Source organism: Cornus florida, unplaced genomic scaffold, assembly GCF_030987335.1.
Source record: "Cornus florida cultivar Cherokee Brave unplaced genomic scaffold, ASM3098733v1 CherokeeBrave_3.0.0_Hap2_Chr02, whole genome shotgun sequence".
NCBI lineage: Eukaryota > Viridiplantae > Streptophyta > Magnoliopsida > Cornales > Cornaceae > Cornus > Cornus florida.
The window spans coordinates 59,414,309-59,429,798 of NW_026775572.1; the positions used below are offsets into that span (position 1 = coordinate 59,414,309).

General features: G+C 34.9%; 2 protein-coding genes across 2 annotated transcripts; both read right to left on the minus strand.

Moving 5' to 3' along the window:
• Window positions 1-289: 289 nt before the first annotated feature.
• LOC132296288 (protein FAR1-RELATED SEQUENCE 5-like) lies at window positions 290-805 on the minus strand. The gene has a single exon (XM_059794498.1). The coding sequence runs from the start codon at window positions 803-805 to the stop codon at window positions 290-292; it is 516 nt and encodes a 171-aa protein (XP_059650481.1).
• Window positions 806-3,796: 2,991 nt separating this feature from the next.
• On the minus strand, window positions 3,797-14,939 carry LOC132295097 (probable glycerol-3-phosphate dehydrogenase [NAD(+)] 1, cytosolic). Its single transcript, XM_059793180.1, has 6 exons — window positions 14,223-14,939; window positions 13,400-14,074; window positions 11,344-11,565; window positions 5,398-5,645; window positions 4,171-4,310; window positions 3,797-4,096 (listed from the first exon to the last, which is right to left on the minus strand). The coding sequence occupies exons 2-6, from the start codon at window positions 14,049-14,051 to the stop codon at window positions 3,970-3,972; spliced, it is 1,389 nt and encodes a 462-aa protein (XP_059649163.1). The 5' UTR covers window positions 14,052-14,074; window positions 14,223-14,939; the 3' UTR covers window positions 3,797-3,969.
• Between the last annotated feature and the right edge of the window lie 551 nt (window positions 14,940-15,490).

Below are 15,490 nucleotides of genomic sequence, written 5' to 3' on the forward strand. Positions count from 1 at the left end.
AAGAACCTTTCAAATAACCAGATAAACGAATCCGCTGTCTCATCATACATTAAGGCTGCTCCAAACACAGCGGTCTTCCGGTGATGATTCATACCCAAGAAAATTGCAAATGGTCTATTGCCGTGTACCATTTTGTACGCTGTGTCGAAACTGATAACATCTCCAAAATGGCTATAATCAATGATTATTCTACAATCTGACCAGAATATGTTCGTAATCATTTGCTCAGTATCCAGTTGCAAGGAATAGAAGAACGAAGGATCTTCACAAGCACGCGTCTCAAAATAATCTACAAGTCATGCCACCTCTCCATAAAGAGTCTTCGCGTCCTTAGATAATTTTTAAGATCCACTTTTAAGTATCCAATTGATTCTTTGCCACCAGATTGCCTTCCCATCAACTCATATGCATTGCAAGCCGAAATTCCTGAATCCGAAGCCAACTCAACATCGATGGCCAAGACTGAGGAAATTTGTCGCTGGGACGGCATCATGTGGCTGCATTTAGCAATTATGAATGGATGGTTGTGACTTTCTACAAATTTAGAAACTACGTACTTTGCCTTTGTCTTGTCATATCTAAGAACCATTCGTACACCGTAATTGGTTCGTGTTTGAGCCCGGAGAGTCTTTCTAAATACATCCCGTTTGTCAGTCCCCTTCACACCTTCCTTGCTACAAACTAATGCCCTTGATGTAATTCTTCCATTAACTTTATTGCCATACTCCTTCCGGGTGCTAAAACCAATATGACCATCATATGCATTGTAAAATTCATATGCCTCTTTCTCATTATCAAGTTCCATTTTATACCTTGGTTTCCATTTAATCACTTCCGGTTCTACAACAGGAACGTTTCGTCCATTTGTTGTGTCTTGAATATTATTTACTTCACCTTCTATCTGAATAGCTCAAATACAAAACATTTTCTCAGATATGCATACAATATTGAATTAACAAAAAATAATTTTACTTCTACATCCCAAGTATGTTCCATTTCAACGGCTCAAATACAAAACCTTTTCACATGTATGACCAATCAAATAAAAAACCTTTTTCACATGTATGAGAAATTAAATTTGACATATATCTCATTCATTTATTTGCATGTATCAATCAAGTATATCGTAGACAAACGAGGATAAAAATCCTCGTAGCCACAACAGAATATATATGTCCAACCAACTGATGCTAATTTCACATACACTTTGTGAAAATGTTGGGATTAATATGACACAAAATTTGGGATTTACGTTAGCAAACAGTTGGGATTCATCTTACAAAATAGTTGAGACTCACCTTATGAAAAATTTGAGATGTACCTTTTCAAGAAATTGGGATGTAAATTACGAAATCTTTGGGATTTACATTAGGAAAATTTAGGATACACTTTACAAATACTTTGGGATTTATATTACGAAAATTTTAGGATGTACCTTAGGAAAATGTTGTGACTCACTTTACAGAAATATTGGAATGTAGATAAGGAAGAATTTGGGATGCTTATTAGGAGAAAGTTGGGATGCAACTTAAGAAAACGTTACGATGCAAGTTCAACGACTAAACATTTTCTTAACATTGTAATACTCTGAAACACTCTTTTCCGGCCAGTTATGTACCCTACAAATCCTCTCATTTTTTATTCTCACAGACAAACAGTAAAACCCCTAATAACTGCACAATAAAATAGCGATCAATTCAAATTCACCAATAATTTTCTATTTCTGGGTTTCTTACCAAAATTGTGTTTATATATTCTTACTCATTATATTTGTTTCTGCCATTCAGTTCTTATGGAAATAAGACGATTTTCTTCAACATCAAATTTCAAAATTATGAATCGTACCTGCTTAGGGTTGGAAACAAAGTGATCTCCTGTTTCGATTTGGAAATACACTCCTGCTTAGCTTTGGAAATACATTGCTGCTTCGTTTTTGGAAGGAAATCCGAATCTGCAATTTTATTGCCATTGATAGAAGCACTGCTTCTATTTGGAAACAATTTATAGCATTCAAATTTTGGGTTGATTCACACAACAATATCGCTACTTCCGGATTCTATTTGGAAAGAAAGAATTTCTAAAATGGCTTCATTCATATTTTGGAAGAGAAGAAGGCTAGTGGCGGGATTTGATTTCTATTTCAAAGGCGCCTGAAATGAGGGAGGGAAGAGGAAGAAGAAATGAGGGAGGGAACAAAAAAGGTGTATTCTTCAACAGTATATACATATATACACGAAAATTCTATATTACAAAAATATATTTTTTAACCAAACATGGTAAACACTGTTCATTTACCCAAAATGGAGCAAATGGGGCACTATGGGACTAGAGGTGATCTTGGTCCGATTTCAACCCACAAAAATATGTATACATTTATGAGTTTTGATTATAATCAATACTTCTCAAGCAATCTTTATTTAATGGCCATTTTATTTATCTCTTTGGATTAATTTTATTTGGTTTCTGTTGCTGCTTGCAAATTTGTTGAATAAACAATCGATATTGGACAGAGAAACCCAAACAAAAAAGTAGCCAAATTATTATTTTTTTTTGTTTCCTTTAATAAATTGTCTAATTCTGTTATTTTGTGGAAACAGCTAGAAAAGAAAGGAAAGAGAAAAATTTTAAATTTTTTTAGAGTTTGGATAGATAGAAAGAGAAAACTAATGGAAAATTTTGTTTCCATACTTGTCTATTTTCCCTCAAAACTTTTCATGCACAAAACACAGGGAAATAATTTTTTCGCGAAATAATTTTTTCGCGTGAAATGTTTGCCTTTTTATTTGACATTCCCATTTTACCCAACAGTGAAAAACAAGTTCTTCGTTTATTTTTGTACTGAATTTCTAAGAGGCAAATTCTCTGCAAAATAACTTTTTTTTTTTTTCACCTTTGTTTGTTTTTCCACAAATTCATATATAATTGACAACAACAAAATACAATCAGATCTCTTTAAAAATAATTAGTATTGCCATCAATGCATCTCCGTGTTTTTTTTTTAAGTTTCGTTTCTCATACACTAATAATTAGTTCTATTACTGCCTCAGAAAATATTATGAAGTCTTATTTTAAATATAAATAAAATATAAATAATTATATTATTAAATTTAATAATCCATTATTTTACTATTTCTTTGCTAAAAATAGACATCAATAAATACAAATTTATTTATTTATTAGTATTTAAAATTATAAGGGTAAATTTGGTATCTTTAATTGATTTTTTTTTTTTTACTTTCATGCTATCCAAAATAATAAATTAATATTTTTTTTTTTTACAATTTTCTTGGATAAATTTTCATTCTAACCAAATGCATATTAGAAATTTTTTTTTTTTTTTTTTTTTGCCCATTCACTTCACTTTTCTTTCATTTTCTATTTCTTTTCTTTTATTGCCTATTTCCATCTAACCAAACAGAGCCTTAATGATATGGAAAGAAAATATAAGTTTCTTAAAATAAAGAAAATATTAGATCATAATGTTAGAATTAAAAGTGAGTATTTAATTTTTTGCTCTCAAGGAACAATTGTTGATGGGGTATTTTTAGCAAAAGCCGCTCTAATACTAATACTAATTTCAAAACTACGAAATCAATAAGCTGTCCCACACATATAGATATTAATGAAAGTGACTTGGTTGATGGGGGTATTTTTGGCAAAACCGTCGGCGGGAAAATTGATATGAAGTCAAATTTTTATTCTGGACAATGACATATTGCCACACTTATCACAATCCAAAGTAAAAAACTACGGTTGAATATAGCACGTTATCAACTCTCCCAAATAAAACTAGAACTGAGGGGCAAATGAACTGAGATACATAATCTGACAAACCATTGCTTAAACAACTATTGTACTGATCATCATAAGTCCATATCATGCTACAAAAATGGCTGAATATGCAAAATCTTAGTTCACTTAGATTTCCCATCCTGGGAGAACAGAAAAAATTTATTGCTCGTATCTCCTTCAAGGCTGCTGCCCAAGAAGGGAAGGTTTGTAAAATGCATGGGTTTGTGCTATTTGAATGCGCTCTCGGGGATCATGCATAGTTTCATCTCTCAGTGCCTGAAGAATGGCCAGTGGTGGGAGCTCCCTGAAGATTCAGATGGATCAATAGTCTATCATAGAGAGAGAGAGAGAGAGAGAGGTGTAAAAAATGAACATTACCGCATTATTAGTATTTTATATAATGTTTTCAAGATGGGACAGAGCTCAACTGGAGCGACAGGCTTTTTTTCTTCGGGATGTAGGATACTTAAACGAGACTGACTTAGTAGCTCAAAAAAGGCTTTCACTGCGGAGACTCCCTGCAACACAGAAGACGGGGGCATAAAAGAGTGCTAACAGCAATGAAAGATTAGACGCCTTTGCTACATAAAATGGTAAAGGATTGTACAGATCAAGTATTGAAACTCTAGTTCCATATAATCAGCAAAATAATTTACTAAGTCATCATGGGCATAGTTTCTTTTTCACACACACACTGCGCCTGTACTTCAATCTGTGCAGATATGGGATGTTCGAATCAAGACTTCACAATCTAGAGAGAGTATTCTTCTCACAGTTCGTTTATTCGTGCTTTGGGTTTGTGTGCATAAAGGAATCACAAGTGTAAATGTAAAAACCATATAGCATACTAAACAAGGAAATAGCCAGTACACACAAGTTCTACATACATTTCTTATGAAGGTATCCAAACAGGTTTCTTACATGGGTATAGTGTTCACTAGTGTCCAAGAAACAAAGCAGTTGAGGAGATATGTACTGCACACTTAATCTGTGCATTTATTAAGTAAATAGAACTGAACTCCTACGAAGGTGTCCAAACATTGGTGTCCTGTTCACCCGTGTCCAAGAAATTAATTGTCCACAGGAATAACAGGATAATATTCTACATACGATCCATAATATGGTTGCAGTAGCAAGTTGGCAAAAAAAGTCACAATTTAGAGGCCATATCACTAGAACTTATAAATGCGCTTGTAAGCAACTCTGAGTACCCCCCAATTTGACTCCTAAAGTCAGCATTTACGTCATATTATTATCCAACAACTTAAATGATGTTACAATAATAATTCAGGCAATTCAAGTGTACTTGCTTTGGTGAAGCTCAAAAGACGACCATAACCACCCCCCCCCCCCCCCCCCCCCAAAATACCAAAAACCCCCCCACCCAAAAACAAAATTCTTTTTTTGAGGTGATTAAATCATTTCACCATGGAACTCTTTTCAAACATACCTGGTGCATATTAAAATCAACTGCTTCATAGTTATGGAATTTAACCACCCAAGCCAACCAGTAACCTAAGGCTGTGTAAAAAGTGCATTGACAGAAAGAACTCAAAGGACCCATCAATCATATCATCACTTCCTTTAAGTAATCAATAAACGCACCTGAATCATCCCTTTCCCTTTGATACTATCGCCCATATCAAGGCTTAATTCCCCTTTAGCCAACTTTTGGCCATACCACGCATTACGACCTTTCAACAGGGTTACATATGTGTCAGCCAACAGAGGACCTGCAAGCTTCTCTGGTTCTTCTGCTAAAAGATGAGTAATAAATATCATCTCTGATGTACAGTGTGCAAAGTATACTGATTTACTGGTGGCACTCTCATTAGTTAGAGTTGCTATCATACCTGTCAAATTCAAAAAGAAAAGGTAACTGAACAGATTCCAAACCTGGAAAGAGAGATTGTATAGAATGAGATTATGTTAATCAAGATATGAATTATTCCTCCATTTCATGTTATTTTTTATTTTTGCTTTTCAGTTGGAGTAGGAAACTAATTTGAACAAGCATAAAAACATTTTATAAAATATGACAATAAAGCCTCAATCAGGGCTACAAATGAAGAGTTGCTCAAATATATAACTGGGATTCATGTTCACCAATTATAAGAATTAAATTTGAATTATTTTTGCTTCAGCGAAACCAAAATTATGCTCGGCATGCTTGCATTCCAAGTTCATTGCTTAAATATGAAGATTGCAACAAAAAAAAAAAAAAAAAAAAAAACACAAATTTCCAGAAAAAGGCATTATAGCTTATAAACAGCTGGAATATGTCACATGGGTGGAATTACATCGGGAAAACCCAATGAAATGTTCCCCATAAAGGGCCAATATAAAGCCCATAAAAACCTATCTTCAGTGCCTCTTCATATGTACACAGACAACCTCTCTTATTCAGTCATGGTCATGATCAACGAGCAAGGTTTCTGTTTAGATATATAAGAAAGTTATTTTCTGTCCATTTTTGTTCATATCTATGCCAAAATTGGTTAGATGTATTTTTGATGCACTTAATGGGTTATGAAATACTTTTTTATAAGTAATCTTATCTTAGATCTTAAACATACTATACTTTTTATATATTTTACATTTTATTTTCACTTTATTAGTTTGACCCCATGTTCCCTCAATCTTATGCAATTTCATTAAAGATAAATTGCCACCAGTAATAAGTTGGTTCCTATTCTCATAAACCCAACAGCAGCAAAGAATTGCCCGAACATCAATATTTTAACCTATTTTCCTGTTGTAGAGCCCAACATAACCAACCTATTTTCCTGTTGGCATTTCCAGGAATTTTTTCATGATTTATTTAGATGACTAAGATAGGAAACACTTAACTTTAAACCAATGTCTAGTTTGAAGAGAAAACTAGAAGCCATAATTAGAAAATAAATTAGTTTGAAACCCATCCGTTAATCTAGAAGCTGGAGAACTGAATGAATACTTTGTAAAAAAGGCTCTACATATTTCGCATTTATGATCTTGGAAAGAGAAACGTTTTAATCAAATTTTCGAGAAGCATTAGGAATTAGAGTCATTTGTCGGCAATTTCTATTCAAAACTTGGGTTGTACTGTTAGAATGTCTTGAGTCAGTTGGCTACAATTGTTGAAGACAATGGAGCTCAAGATTCATAAAGAACACAGCGCAAAATCCACATGGTGATATCACATATCTAGGGCACAAGTAAATACACCTTAGAAGACCTCAAATGACCTAGATTTGATCTTGAAAAGACTCAAAATATTTATTCTCAACTTGTTTCTAAAGTTGGTGCTTTCAAATTAAAGTTTTCTGAAAATTTTCAAAACTAAGTTTTATTGGAAAACGTGTCAATGAATAATTAGCCACACAAAAAAATGTGTCAATGGATAGGTCGAATGATTGAGTGCTCTCCAGAAAGCCTTTATTGATATGTTTATCAATCGAAGGTATTCTAGAAATTCGTTTTGAATTCCAATAATCCTCAACCGAAGGCTTAATCAATTGAGGACCTCCTGTAGGAGATGCTTTGATGGCTTCTTAGTTCTTTATTTTTTTGGGTATACGGGAATAATTGTTAATCAATGGGTGGACTTATTAGATTTTGTGGATGGTTTGAAAGTTTAGCTTCTTTTTTGGCCTTTTTGCAGTTGTTCTAGGATGCGCTCCCCTCTTGACCGCTCTTTAATGAAATTTACTCATGGGAGAAAAAAAAAGGATTTAACTTACTATATAGCATGAGCCTCCTATATTGACCATAAATGGGGTTATTGTCAGTCTAGGGTGATCATTTGAGCCTCTAAGCATACTAGAGAGAGAATCCTACTTTAGAGAGAAAATCCCTTGTTCCTTAACCTAGCATTTTACATCAAGTTACATATATATGTGATATAAAGTCTCCAAAACTAGAAGATCATCATAATTAACTACAAAGAGAAAGTCAACCAAAAATCAAAGAGCAGAAGGATTGAACAAGCCATCGAGAAGCAAATTTCTTGGTTGATGGAATGGACAACCAGGAGACTTGAGTGGAGAGTTTGGTTTGTATGTGTTAAGAGGTAACTAATGAATTCTAGGGTGGCAATCTGGTAACCTGGTTGTACTATCTCTTTATCATAGTGGATTGTTAATGGTTGGACTAGGTTCCATGATTTTTCCTGTTGAAGGTTTTCCGCATAAAAATATTGTCTCTACTCTCTAGTTATTTTACTATGTTCATGTGATTGTGTGGATGTAATTCAACTTAAATAACTGAAATTTAAAACACAATCATCAGAAAAAGTTAAAAGTTAGTTAAATTTTTTATTTAATATAATAAGACCTATTCACCTCCCTAAGTTTGCATCACCAGTACTACGTATCAGAGCCTTGGGTAACTGTCCCAAGGAAACCTCCAAAGATATGCTTCATGTTTAAAACTTTTCAAATAAATCAATTAGATCTCTTGAAGAGTAGTAAAACCAATCACATTAAACACCTGATACCTTTAAATTTTTTATCAACTAGAGCAGGAGGCAACCTTTTATGTGCACTGGTCATGATGCCACCCAATAGGCAATTAATTTTCTTCAATACAGTAAGATTAGGGTGCTCGAGCTCGGCTCGCCAGCTTTAGGAGGGTGCTCGGGCTTGGGAGAGCTTAGCCAAACTAGGCTCGGGCTTGGCTCGCCAATATTTTGGCAAGCTCGGGCTCGGCTCGGCTCGAGCTCGCCTTCAAGCCAAAATGAAAAAAAAAAAGAAAAAAAAGAAAAGAAAAGCTTTAGATCTAAATACTGTTTTGACAACGGACGAAAAGAGCTCTCCGATCATTCTTCTGATCTCGCCAACACTAAAATATGATTGGGACGTCGAGACCCATAGAGAGATTTGAGAGAGAGATCTATTGGAAACCCTCCTCAATGCTGTATCAATGTTGAAAGGGATGGGATTAGATGAGTGATGTTGCAAGATTTGTTTAAGGTTTCATAGCAGATATTACAGAGATTTGTTGGAGACAGTTGAGGGCGTGCTAGAGAGGAAGAAGCGATGTTGCGACGGCGTGCTAGAGAGCAAGAAGCAATGTTGCGGCTACTGTAATGAAATTCGTCAGAAAAACCAACGCCTGATATAAAGATAGATATATATAATGATGTAGGGTAATAGGTTAAGTAGAGTTGGGTTTAAGGTGAGTTGGGCTTAAAGTTAAATGAACTTGGGCTAATGAATATGTATTTAGATTGGCTTTATATTAAATGGGCCACACAATTGTATATTAGTATAAAATAAAATAAAATAAAAATTAATCATTTTGCTAAATGAGCCTGTTCGCGAGCCTAACGAGCCGAGCTTAGCGTTGCTCAAGCTCGGCTCGTTTACTAAACGAGCCTAAAAAATGTGTTCAAGCTCGGCTCGTTTACTTCACGAACAAGCCCGAACAGAGCTTTTAACGAGCCGAGCCCGAGCTGTTCATGAACAGCTCGGTTCATTTGCAGCCCTAAGTAAGATACATCATCACTCCAATTCAAAATCATGATGAGCACAAACATCTGGCATGTATTGCCAAAGTTGATATAATGCAGCACTAGCAAGGGTATTTAGGGCCAATTATAACCAGTTTCTTAGGGATAAAAGTACAAATATGGAATTGTATGTATGTAAACACACAACAAAGGGTTAAATTTTTAGGGTCATATCAAAAAATGGAAAACCAAACTCGGGGAAAGTTCTGAAACTGGAGAGTACCCATGAACAACACTTGGGGTCTGCTTGCTTTTTTTTATTCAAATTTTAACATCAATGAGAAAATGATGAAGGAAAAAAGTCACTCAACCATTCCTCCCTCAACAAACTCATCTCACATCTTCCCAAAGAAAAATGTCAAGGTCATATGAATCTGAATTCTAGTGAGTCAATTAATGATTGTGACGAAGATGAAGAGGAGGGACAAGAAAAAGAAGTACCAAATTGTACCACACCGGATTAATTATGAATGGCACACTCAACGTCAATCGAGACCACTCAACCGTGTTTGATGAAATTGAGGCTCTATTATCCAAGGTTGATAAAACATTGATATACGGCTTAACAAGCATAGAGAATAATTTTCAACTTTCAGTTGCAACTTGTTTTGAGTACACAAATACACTACGATGTACTCCGAGTTCATGAAGAACTTCGTCACCTTGGTGGTGGTGGTGATGGAGTATAATGGTATTGGTGTCTAAAATATTTTCTTTATGCTTATTTGAAGGTCATTTTCTTTTGTCACAAAATTGCGCAAGGGGGAGAATGTTAGGTCAATAGAACTTAGGTCAGCATATTTCATCACAAAAGCTTGAGTCCATATTTTTATTTTTATTTTTATTTTCAGATAGTATGCTTAAAAGTTGAGTTAGTTTAGTTGATTACCTCTAACCTAAGGGTAGAAATGGAATTTAGGAAATATACAAGGGCAAAAGGTCATTTTGACAATCACTCATGTACTCACCATTTAAGATTTATGATTTTGTTGCATTCATTACATTAGGGTTTTCAAAATTGATGGTTTGATGAGTCAAAATCCCTTGGAAAGCATAAGGGTGTTTTAGAACTTTCCTTAATAAAAATCCTAAAGCTTGTTGGATAGGGCACTTCCATTGATGAAGGATCCATCTAAGGCCACTGGCTATGTTTCGATCAACAACTGTGAATTGCATTTTTCTTTTCTTTTTTTGATAAGTTAATTGCATTTTTCTTTTAAAATTGAAACTTGATTAACAACCCTAATCTCTTAATGTCTAAACCCAATTTATACTACTCATATGTTTTCAGAAAAATAAGGAGAGCACATAAGAGAGCATCCTAAACATCAAGGCATAAAGTTTTTCAACTTTGAATGCATTTTAGCAAATCAAATTGCCAGAGTTTTTTTTTTCGTGAGTGTGTGTTGGTCATTTCAGTTGTGCATCAAAAGACATCAACACCAAAAGTTTAACCACACAAGGAACACAAGGATTGGTCGACTAGTTGTGGAAATTGAAAATCCATTTGTGAGAAGTAAATCTGTTGACCGAAAATTCATGAAGAGGTTAGATTGGATCTTGCGTAACTCTATCCAAAAAAAAAAAAACTAGGGAATTTCTAGGGTTTTAGGAATCTGGTCAACCTAGTTGTAATTTCATTCTCAGAGTGAAATTTGATCAACTGGATTAGGTCCCATTGTTTTTCCCTTTAAGGTTTCCATGTAAAAATCTTGTACATGCGTGGTTTGAATGGTTTTTATTTTGATGCTCTTAATCATATTAAATGAATAATGAACAGATTTAGCATCATGCTTTAAAGTTAGTCAGTTTTAAAATTATCATTATAGTTCATTTTAATCTAAAAATTAGTTGAGCTTTTCTAAATTAGTTTTCCATGGCCAAATGACTCCCTCTAAGTTTAGATCACAGCCTTGCACTTCTTCCTCAAAATCAGAGCGTAGGGTTTCGGTCCTAATCCCTCGTGATATAAAATGAAATGGAATGATCCAAAAATATAAACATATAACACATTCTTTAATCCGCAAGTTCTAGTTTACGATCAAGAATTTGAATCTTACCAGCTCCGATGGCATAGACATTTTTTAAGCCACCCATAACTTCATGAGTGACAAGGTCACCATTATCCCACACAACAAAATGGGGTTGCCTCAAAAATTTTGCTAGTGGTTTCCTCCACTTTTCAGCTCCACATATCCGAGCATTAGCATATTCCTTGTTGTAAATCTCTGATGCAATATTAGGTCCTCCAAGATATAGACTGTTCTCCATGGGAAGTCCAGCTGCAAATTATATATTCATCATAAGATGGGGTAGAGGAGTGCATTTAAGTTCCACCTCTAGCGACTTCAAGGGGTAATTACGGAAAGATGGAGCAGAAATAAATTGTTATATAATGCAGGTCAAACAAGCAACAGAACTACTAACAAATAAATTTTTTTAACATGCGAGTTCCTTTTTTCTTTGTAATTCATCCTCAACAAATTGGTGAAAATTTCATAGCAATTCAAGACAGAAGACCATCTGTATGATATGTTGAATTAGCACCATAGCAGGCATGTTCCTGTATCTCCACGTATGTTAGTATGTGCAGGCTCTCATTCACAAGGCACCTAGAAAGACTAGAAATCACATTCTAGAAAGTTGTGGTATCCTGTGAGGGGAATAAAATATTATACCAGCAAACACTAAGGTAATGTAAGAACTTTATTTTGTTAAAAATGAAGAACGCAAGAAGCGCAAGAAAGCAGTATTAATTCATAGAAAAGAGACTTACAGAGTACTGGTTATACTTCAAGACAAAAACCAGTTGGGAATTTTTTTACTAGATTTCATTATAAGATTTTGTGGAGTCTTCAGCATGTTTTTATCAAGGAATACTGCTAAACAAGTATTAGAGTATATTTTTATTTGAGTTTAAATATTAGTGGTATCTTCTTAATGAAATTTTGAGCTACATAATAGACTTGGCCAAGCATGTGTTTTGTTTCATGGTCAAGTGTGGATCAGCCTTAACTAGTCTCATAGCTTGAAATAGGTTGAGATCGAGTATTAAATCTTCAGAGTTGATTAAGCCTCCATGTCTGTGTTTGCTTTTTTTATAAGTGATGACTGATGATATAGGCATTTTCTTAAGAGTGAGTGTCTAGACCAATGTGTGATTCCCTCCTCTTCTCTTTTTTGTCTTCAATCTTCGAGTTCTTAAATTTATTCACCAACTCTTACGTCAACTATCAACTTATATATTTTCCCACTCTTATGTCAACTGTCAACTTATAAATTTTTAGCCTGATCGAACTATTACAGAGGTGTGATGCATCATCACTACCTGTCTCTATTATCTTCTCATTTGGCTGTTTATTATTTTCTATTGGATTTCTAACTTTTAAGGAAATTCCTACATCAATTAAATATAATAACCCCAGTAAGTATAGTTCATCAGGTCAAGAAAATGAATTATAATCACTTCCAGACGAGTCTAAAAATGTAATTATAAGCTATGAATTATTAAAGGCTAAGCATGTTTCTCATAGTCGCAAAACCAAAAACATCATCTCATCGGGACAAGTAAGAGTCTTAGGCCATACACTCTTGTATGCGGGAACTTCCATAACCGTCAAGATTTTTATTTTTTCTCAGTAACGATCATCTTTGCTCAGTGGCATTTTTTGCAGAAAAAATCTACAGCCAGGAGCAATACCCTTTGTTCTGACAGTTACTAAAATAATTATTCAAGACCTTGATCAACTAAAAAGACTGGTGATCATCTTCATTGACTTTTAAATATCGACACATTAGACTTGTATTTATAATTTAATTTCTAACCTGCACTATTAAAAGAAGTGCGGTGTTCAAATGGTTTGTCAGCATGACAATCAGTTACCAAGGCAACAATAATTTTTTTTGTCTTTTAAATTAAAACAACCTGGAACCCGTCAACAAATCAGCAGTATAACAATCCATGCATCAATTTTTGTAGAAAGCAAGTCCTTTGCCAGAATAAATCTTTGCAACAGGAAAATATAGGTATAATACATTAACAAGATTCAGTCTATGCATTGCATCCATAAAAACAATTCAAGAGGGGGGTGAGGGACTAAAGAATTCAATCCTTACTTGCTCGATTGATCATTTGAGTAGGAGTTATTATACGGGGTTCGGGTTCCAATTCAGCCTCTATACCCTTTGCTAATGAAATGATGACTGGCATAGTAATTCTTTCCTTCCAATACTTACTAATTTCTTCAAAAACCTCCCTTGTTTCCGTTGATGGCAAACCATTCACCACAAGATCAGCATCCCACACAGCCTCCTGCAAGTTGGTGACAACCTTTAAAGGGCAGAGTGGGGTGTCAATCATATTCACGCAAAACCCATCTTTCAAAAGCTCGTCTGCATATAGCGTCCGATCGCCTAATCTGGCCTCCACATACTTCAAGTACGCGCATCGCCTAATAAGTCTCCTCAATACATCTTCCCTCGAATTGATCACCTCAAATAGATGCTCAGCTGTTGCTCTATCAACAGACCTTCCGGGTCTTCTCCATATCCTAATCTGAACCTTCTCTCTGAGGTGACCATAGCTATCTTGCAACAATGCTACAAAAACACTACCCCAAGCACCAGCCCCAACACCAACAATCCTCAAAGGGTCACCATCTGCTTTACCCAGAAGACGACGAAGCTCATCGACCTTCTCTTCTGTGGCGCCATTTGAGTTCTGAATCAACCCATTTGAGTACACTTCACCCTCAGTAGTTGCAACCATCCTCTTCTAATAAATCTCAACTTCTATTATTTGCAAAGAAACACAATCAAATACAACAACCACAAATACTCTATCACACACAAAATATCTTTACAAATAAACTAGAAAATCATATTCTACTAAGCCCTTACTATCTACTTCTAAATTTATTTTTGCAGAATTTAGACACACCTCTTCTGATTCTACATGAATTTCACATTCATATATACAAACCCCCAAACATCAAAAGATTTGATTTTATTGGTGGGTTTCTCACCAATATCAAAACAACCTCCTCCAATCAAATTTCAGCCCTTGGATGATACCCAATTCTCTCCTCTGCGCTTCAAATTCTAGAAGAACACACCAATTCAGAAGTGTTTACCACATGGGATTTTCTCCATATAATAAACTAATATCTATACCAAAACGATCAAATGTAAAGATTCGAGGAACATTCGAAGCACCGACTTTGAAATCTCCGTCTGAAAACTTTGGTAAACAACCCCACCAAAATGTTAGCATTAGAGGGTTAGAAGGGAAAGCGAGACAATCTGTATTTGTCGGCTACTCAAAAAGGCGGTGACATCGATTTGGGGTCGGTGTTTTCTTGTGTTTGTGGCAGCCAAAATAGACTCCAAAGCCTCGACACCTCACGCCTCACGCCTCACGCGTTGTTGATGAAAGCGGAAATGGGTGTTTCAGAGAAGGGAAAGTGAAGAGAAAGCACCAAGGGAAACGATTTTATGGTTTCAGGGAATTGGGTTTTGCGTGGAAAGCAGGGAAATCGAAGAATTGTGAGTAGGATTGTGTGTGGGTTTTAGACTAGACTACAGAGAGAGGCACTTCTTCGTTTATTGGAAGAATGTCCATGTCATTGATTCCGAGACTCATCCAATTTTTTTTTTTTTTTTTTTTAAGCAACTTTTAATTATCAGATTTTTATGAGTTACCACTGTTTGAGACTCAAAAAGTCAATAAGAGATAAATTAAATATCAATTGGGTTTCACACTCATCATCAAATTTGGAATGATAGATTAGACCAAATTGCCCAACAAGCCCAAACTTATGCACAATTTTTATTTCCCCTACATGTTTATGCATAATTATCTTGAAGGACAAACAAATAAATGGGCAATTCTTAAAGATGGCTTAAGTTACAATTTTACCCATTAATGGATCCTATAAATAAAGGTAGATGGGTGGAGAAGAAAAAATATATATACAGAAAAACTAAATCGACTGTTGAAACTGGGTTAAATACTTGACTCTTCTAATACTTGAAAATTTTGAAGGCGAAAAACAATGAACATACCAAACAAGTGTTGAAATGGAGAACAATAATCACGTCACACAAGTGTCATTATTCATTAAAGATCTTTAACCCACATTTTGAGATTGAGCTTCAACGACCATCGATTGCAAATTAGTTAAGCCTCATTCAATCTTGCATATTTGA

Excerpts from the sequence above, each read along its gene's own strand:
- LOC132296288 (XM_059794498.1), bottom strand. The coding sequence starts at position 805 with ATGGAACTTGATAATGAGAAAGAGGCATATGAATTTTACAATGCATAT.
- LOC132295097 (XM_059793180.1), bottom strand. The coding sequence starts at position 14,051 with ATGGTTGCAACTACTGAGGGTGAAGTGTACTCAAATGGGTTGATTCAG. Across the intron at positions 5,646-11,343 it reads TGTCTATGCCATCGGAGCTG|GTATGATAGCAACTCTAACT; the intron begins GTAAGATTCAAA and ends TGAATTTGACAG. Across the intron at positions 4,311-5,397 it reads AAGGGAAAGGGATGATTCAG|GGAGTCTCCGCAGTGAAAGC; the intron begins GTGCGTTTATTG and ends TCTGTGTTGCAG.